The sequence below is a fragment of the Dictyostelium purpureum genome, assembly GCF_000190715.1.
Source record: "Dictyostelium purpureum unplaced genomic scaffold DICPUscaffold_91, whole genome shotgun sequence".
Lineage (NCBI taxonomy): Eukaryota > Evosea > Eumycetozoa > Dictyosteliales > Dictyosteliaceae > Dictyostelium > Dictyostelium purpureum.
The window spans coordinates 538-8,344 of record NW_003519428.1 but is presented as its reverse complement, the minus strand read 5'-3'; the positions used below and the strand labels follow the sequence as shown (position 1 = coordinate 8,344).

General features: G+C 21.6%; 2 protein-coding genes across 2 annotated transcripts; both read left to right on the top strand.

Moving 5' to 3' along the window:
* The first annotated feature begins 216 nt into the window (after positions 1 to 216).
* DICPUDRAFT_91857 (uncharacterized protein) lies at positions 217 to 761 on the top strand. The gene has a single exon (XM_003287126.1). It carries the CDS (start codon positions 223 to 225, stop codon positions 718 to 720), a length of 498 nt encoding a protein of 165 aa, XP_003287174.1. The 5' UTR covers positions 217 to 222; the 3' UTR covers positions 721 to 761.
* Positions 762 to 1,974: 1,213 nt separating this feature from the next.
* DICPUDRAFT_32114 (uncharacterized protein) lies at positions 1,975 to 2,436 on the top strand (the record flags this gene model as incomplete). Its single annotated transcript, XM_003287125.1, has 1 exon — positions 1,975 to 2,436. A coding segment is annotated over one exon (462 nt), but the record flags the coding sequence as incomplete, so codon positions are not given.
* Positions 2,437 to 7,807: the final 5,371 nt, after the last annotated feature.

Genomic DNA, 7,807 nt, shown 5'->3' with positions numbered 1-7,807 from the left:
CCCCAACCAATGACAAATAAAATATTGTTTTATTAAAAGATATTTTTTTAATTTTACCCACCCCATTTCTTTACTACTAATTTATATAATAATTTAATTTATAATAATAATTAAATGTTTTTTTAAATTTTTTTATTTTTTTATTTTTTATTTAAATTATAAATAAATATTATAAAAATTTTTATTTTTTTATAATATTTCAATGTGTTATTATTTAAAAAAATGACAATTAATGAAAATAAAATAAGTTACGAAAATAATAATTGTATAAATAAAGATAATTTGGCAAATAAAGAGGAAATAATAAAAGATATAAATAAAAATGATATTAGTAGCAGTAGTAATATTATTAATAATAATAGTGATCATAACTCAAAAGAAACATATTTCCATATAGCCGATGAAACAGATGACTCTTCAAATGAATGTTCATCCTCCACATCTTATAGCGATTCATGTTCCAGTTATACTAGTGATGATTCATATTCAAATTACGACGATGAATCTTCTTCCAGCGATTATAATATAAATGAAATGTGTGTCTTTGAAAATATAAAAGAAACTTTAAATAAAATAAAAATATCAGCTATACAAAATAACAATATAATTAATTCAGAATCTTTATCTAAATTATGTGAAATAGATATTCAACTTAAAGAAATTTCTTGCGAAGTGAAAGATTTAATTTTATTATTTAACAATCACTTAAACAATAAATAAAAAGTAAAATCATATAATTAATGTATCATTTTTTAAATATTAAATTTTTTTAATTGTTGTTTTTGTATCTTAGTATCTCCGTTTTTTCTCCAGATATTATTTTCAAAAAAAAAACTATATCAATGAGGAATAACCCAAAGTGCATTATACATTTGTTTGCAAAAGTTTTGACCCCTAAACACTATTTTTAAAAAAATTATTTCAAATTATTTTAAATTTTTTTGGTTTTTTTTTAAAGATTTTAAATTTTTTTATCCACATCGTAATTCAAATTATAATTTATAAATATATAAAAATATATATAATAAAATATAATTTATTAAATTTATAATTATTCTAAAAAACTAAAATTAAATCCTGAAAATAAATAATGTCCAATAATCAACAATATGATATTAAGTGCTTAAATCATCCATATCAAGATATTGTTTCAATATGCTCAAATTGTCCAAACAATATTCCTGTCTGTATTGATTGTATTAACGAGGATCACAGTGGGCATAGATTAAAAAAATTAAATGATATAAATTTAAGAAATCAAATACAACAAGAATATAATGATCAAACAATACCAAAACTAAACAACTATTTAGAAAATAATAAGAAAATATTGAATGAATCAAACAATAACTTTAAACAAATTCAAGAAAATCACACAAAGAATTTTGATAGAGCTTTTTTGATTACTCAATTAAAAAAGCTTTTTTCATTAATCAATTAAAAAATATTATCAATGCAAAAGAAAATGATCTCAAAAGATTATTATTGACTAAATTAGACGAAAATATAGATGTAAATAATATAATAACAACAACAATAGAAAAAAATAATAATATAATTAATAATGCTATTAAATTTAATAATGATATAAATAATAATAATGATGTTAATAATAATATTGATAATGAATTTATTAAACTTTTAAAACACAATCATCAATGTAACAATTTTTTATCAAATATAAATAATAATAACTTTCCAGAATATAAAGATACTAAATTAATAATTCAAGAAAATAATCTTGACTCAATCAAAGATCTAACAAACAGTTATTTAGAGGTAATTGATATTCCTTTAGATTTAAAAACACTAAAATGTAAGTTTTAAAATTTTTTTTTATACCAATAATACTCAAATTAATTCCTTTTAATAAAGTTTATAAAAAAGAATTTACAATTTACCAAGAAAGGGTGTGATATTAGTCATTTAGAAATTAGAAATCTTGCTATTGGACCTATCGAATGTTTACCCAAAACTATTCCAGAAACAGTTATACGTTTATGTTTACAAGATGGCTTTAATCATCCACTTGATTTTATACCACCCACCATAGAATGGCTGTATTTAGATAACATCAAGTATCAATTAACACCTGATTCAATTCCAGCAACAGTTACAGATTTATATTTACTTGGTGGCTTTAATCAACCACTTAATTTTATACCACCCACCGTAGAATGCTTGTATTTAGAAAACATCAAGTATCAATTAACACCTGATTCAATTCCAGCAACAGTTACACATTTAATATTACTTGATGGTTTTAATCAACCACTTAATTTTATACCACCCACCGTACAAAACCTGTATTTATATAACATCAAGTATCAATTAAAACCTGATTCAATTCCAGCAACAGTTACACATTTATCTTTACTTGATGGCTTTAATCAACCACTTGATTTTATACCACCCACCGTACAAAGATTGTATTAAGATAATATCAAATATCGATTTATACCTGGTTCAATTCCTAATCATTTAGCTACCCCTTAGAGTTTAAAAATTATGGTTATCTCCATTTTTACCGATTATCGTTATCGTGTTCATTATCCATTTTTTTTAAAAAAAAAATAATCTCTTTTTTAACTTTTTTTTAAAAAAATTATTCATTTTTATCGACTTTTAAAATTTGCCAATAGATCTAAAATAACAGTTCAAATAGAGATTAAAAATTATCTTTATTCTCAGTTTTTACCCATTATCGTTATCTTATTCATTTAAAAATTTTTTTTAAAATTTATCTTTTTTTTTAAAAAAAATTATCTCTTTTTTTAAAAAAAATTATTCATTTTTATCTATTTTTATAATTTGCAAATAGATGTAAAATAACAGCACAAACACACCCATCACAATTTTTCTTTTTTCCTCCTTTCTTTTAATTTTTTTTAAAATTTCTTTTAATTTTTTTAAACATTTTATTTATTTTTTTTTTTTATTTTTTTTTTAATTATAATCCGCGCTTTTTAAAATTTTTTTTTAAATTTTGAATTTTATTTATTATAATATTTTTATTTTCCTTTCAAAAACCTTCACAAAACCATTTTAAAACTAACACTAATATTATGGTGCTATTTTTTACTTGTGTTGAGGCTTATTCACACCTCTTTAAAAATAAAATGACAATATACTTCAAAAAAAAAAAAACTATAAATCATATTATATTCGTTTTTAGTATTTATTTAAAAATTATTTTCTTTTTTATTAATAAAAAACTCAACCAATACAAAACCAAAACAAAAGGTCGAATTATTGTTTTTTTTTTAAATTATAATATTCATAATTCTACACATTTTCTAAATTAGCTCTATAAATAGACCCAAAAAATTTTATTTTCAATTTTTTTTTTTTTTTTTACAAAAATATTTTATAATTTTATAAATTATTATCCTTTTTTTATCTTTTTTTTTTTTTTTTTTATCGACTTTTATTCTTTTTTTTTAAATCTTCCAAGTGATACAAAAAAGGATAACGATAAAGATAATTTTCAACCTCTAAGTTCAAATATGCACATAATAATTGTTTCTTTTCCGCCCTTTTTTTTTATTTTTTAACAATTTTTATTCTATTTTTTTAAAAACATTTTATTTTCAGTTTCTTTATCGGTCAAAAGGTTTAAACTATTTTTTGAGATGATTTTTTTTGAACTTTTTTTTTGATTTTTTTTTAATTTTAAATTTTTTTTTATTTTTAAATTTTATTAATTATTATATTTATTTTATTTTCCTTTCAAAAAACTTCATAAAAACATATTGATAAAATAAGTATAATATAATGATGCTATAATTATACCTGTGTCACACCTCTTCAATAATAAAATCATTAGGATTAGGATTAGCATTAGCATTGGCATTGGTAGAGTTCTTTGTAGTATTTTGCTCCAATGTTGGCCATGTCTACATCAACTTAGCAAAAGGGAAGTACATCTTAATTTAAACTATTAATTTGAACTTCTACTTTTGATTTTCAAACCTTATGGGGTCATATACAATAAAATTGTGATATAACAACAATTCTAAAATCAATTCAAATTTATTATAATAATCATAAAAATATATCACATTTATTAGAAAAAGACAAACATATATTATTTTATAATTATCATAAAATTTAGACATATTTTTAATTTAAATAATCACACATCTATTATTTTATATTTATCATCAATTGTAAACACATTTTTAAAATTAAATATTTTTTTAAATTAATTTTATTTTTTTAAAAATAATATTTTTCAGTATAAATTAAAATTCAAAATAATTTTTATATATTTATTTTGGTTTTATTATATTTTATTTTATCTTTATTTTGTGTTTTATTATTATTATAATTAATTACATTTAGTTAATAATACATTTTGTTTTGTAATTAATTCATTATATTAGAGATCTTAAATATAACAACAGTTATATAACAAAATTCACATCAATGGTTTTATAGTGTAATTGGTTAGCACCCGGGACTTTGAATCCCGTAATCTGAGTTCGAGTCTCAGTAGAACCAGGATTTTAAATAAAATTTTATCTTCCCGGAGAATTTTATTTTTCACTTTAACTTCTCCCCACGGGGATTTTACTGATTAATTTAAAGCATTTGCTTTTAATTATCTTCACTTTTAAAAAAAAAAATAAATAAAATAAAATTTATGAAATTTTTTTTTAAAATTCGATATATCATCACGAATTGACCTTACCAGGGGAGCATTGAAAGCATAGTGGTAGAAAGAATTGACTCCAAGTTGCCGCTCATTATTAAAAATCATCTTCACTTTAAAAAAAAACAAAAAAAAAACAGTGTTTGATAATAACAAATTATATTGGAGCTTTTTAAAACAGTGTTTTGACTTAAAAAAAAAACAGTGTTTGGTAATAATAAATTGATCTATATCAAAGACAAGACAAAGCATTTTTCCTAGCCAATACTATTATAAAATACACCCTTGAGACGAAATAAACTGTTGTTGCTATAGATGTTAAAGTCTTGATAGATTATTCCAGGATTTTGTTCAAAAAACAATAAAATCACAAAAAAAAAGAATCAAAATAGACTAATGTTTTTTATTTTCTAATATTTATTAATACATAAGTAAAAGTTAATAATAATATATTGTTGTTGGTAATTACCAATTTATACAAATAAAATAAATAAAAATTAATGCAAACTTTTATGTATATACAAAACTGTAAAGTAAATTAATAAAAAAAATTTATATTTAAAATTCCATTTATTTATTTATTTATTTATTTATTTATTTATTTATTTATTTTTTTATTTATTTGTTTAAAAAAATTTATTTATTCCAAATTATTGTCTAATAATTTCAACATTATTTAAATATGTATCCAACACTCTATTACTATTTTGAGAGTTAAGTTTCATCATCATTCCTTTTGATGGGAATAAATTGAGATGGTATGTTGGAGAGTACTTGTAGTTTGAAGAAACCAAATTGTTTAAAATTGTTTCATATGTGAATTTAATGTAGTATTTGAATATCAAGAAATGAACTGAGTTATAAAAATTATCTCTATCTTTTACAGTTGTTTTAAGGTTTGGACAGAGATTGAAATTTCTAAATTGGTTTCTTTGTAAAAGAAGGTCAATGATTGTTTGATTTGATGACTTCACTGCTCCAGATACAATTAGTTCCAAGCTATCAATTGTTATAAAGCCAATTTTTGATAAATAAAACAAAACAGAAATTATTATATAGTCTTGTGTACCAAGAACCAAATCTAAATTTTCTGTTTGTGAAAATAAGGATTTATAGAATCCAGGGTATAAATATAGAGTTTTAACTTTCTTTGGATAACCTAGTTCTTCAAAATAGACTCCATCTACATGTATATGGTTAATTAAAATTCCTAACGAAGTGATATTTAATCTTACTTCCCAAATAGACAAAATTTTTAAAGGTCTCTTTTGATAACTTCTAAATCGTAATTCCGAGATAATAAACTTTGCTACTTGTTTTTTTATATTTGATAGAGAGTGATGGGGTGATCTGTACAGTAAAATGTCTCTTATATTGTCCAATATGATATCATTATAAAGTTGGGAAATGGTAGAATTTAATAACCATTTTCTGGCTAGCATTTGTTTCTTTATTATCCAAAATGATAGGCAATAATTGAAAACTTGAAAATTGTCACCATTGATTGTAACCTCTCTAATTTTTTCCAATACCAACTTGAATAGGTCTTTTTTATTAGAATTTATGGCAAGGATTAAACATCTTGATAAATCTTCTACTCCCACCCCATTTTCTTTAAGAAAAATGGTATTTTTGAATTTTTGTAAAAGGAAATTATATACATCTATATTTCCATATCTAATGGCCTCTTGTAAGAAGTTACTGTTTATTCTATAAGGAAATTTTGAAGATATAGTTCTTAGCCAGTCAACTCTACCGCTTTTAATAATTTGTACATAGAGTGAATATAGAGAGGTTCTGCTTTTTGGTTTAAATGTTCTCAAAAAACTTTTATTTATTTGATAATATTCAACATTGGTACACATTTCATCCTCTTTATAAGAGATTCTGTTTTTTTCACCTCTCCTGGATAATTTATAATTAACATAAGTTGAAACACCAAAGTCAAAATTTTTAAACATTTTATAGTTTTCAGATAAAAAAATTGCTACATTTGGATCACATATAGTATTTGAACTATATTTAGATGGATCTTGATAAATAGTGGGGATTTTTGCCAACAACTCTCTTACTAATTCAACTGAACTTGACTCGATCAAGGTACCTGGCGAAATTTCGAATGACTCTACAGTTGATATTTTTACTTGGCATCCATAAACATTTATGGTTTCCTCTAGCGGCATTGGACTTTGGACTTTGAATAGTTCAAACAACAACTTTAGGATGTAGACATCATTATATTTAAGTGCGCAATTAAATAAAATGCTAGTATTTTCTGGAAGAGCGGCCAATGATGTTGGAAGGAGAGCAAAAATACTTTGTCCATATATTTGTGATTTTTTTAATTTGACAATTTCACTTAGAATTGAAAAGATGCCAAAATCCGATAAAAAATTTATTTCCTTATATAAATAAGTAAACATTTCTATGTTGTCTTCAATTTTATTTGAAGATTCATTTATGTGAAAGAGTTTTATGCATTGTGAAACTACTTCCTTTTCACTTAACATTCTGGGTTGGTCCCACTTGTTATTAACCACAAGTTTTAGTTTTTCTAAATCGTTGTTTTTGATTAAATATAAATAAAAAGGTTGAAGCTTTTTAAATTTTTTGTTAAAAAATTTACTACTATTGATTGTTTTATAAATTTGATTGATTTCCTTATAAAATGACGAATAAATAAATTCGAATAATGAAATAGAGATGTCTTTTCTTTTAAATAATAGTTTTAAACAATCAATATTAAAAAATAAAAAATGTTTATAATTATCATAACTTATTTCATTATTGTTGTTATTACTATTAATATTGTTGTTATTACTATCAATGATATTATTTTGATTAACTATTTGATTAACTACTGGTTTATAATATTTATTATAATTATTTATTTTTTCTATTAAAAGAGAATGGTTATTTATTTTAAAAACTGATTCTAGTGGGAATTGATAATAGTTATATGTAATAAATCCTTTTTCTTTATTTATAATGTTTATATAATAAAATAATTTACTTTTTATTATATTATTCCTAAAAACCACTAAAAATAAATCATTTTTATCATTATTATCATTATTTTCATTATTTTCATTATTATTATTATTACTGTTTATAAAATATTGGAGTATGTTATTGTATTCACTAGTATTAGAA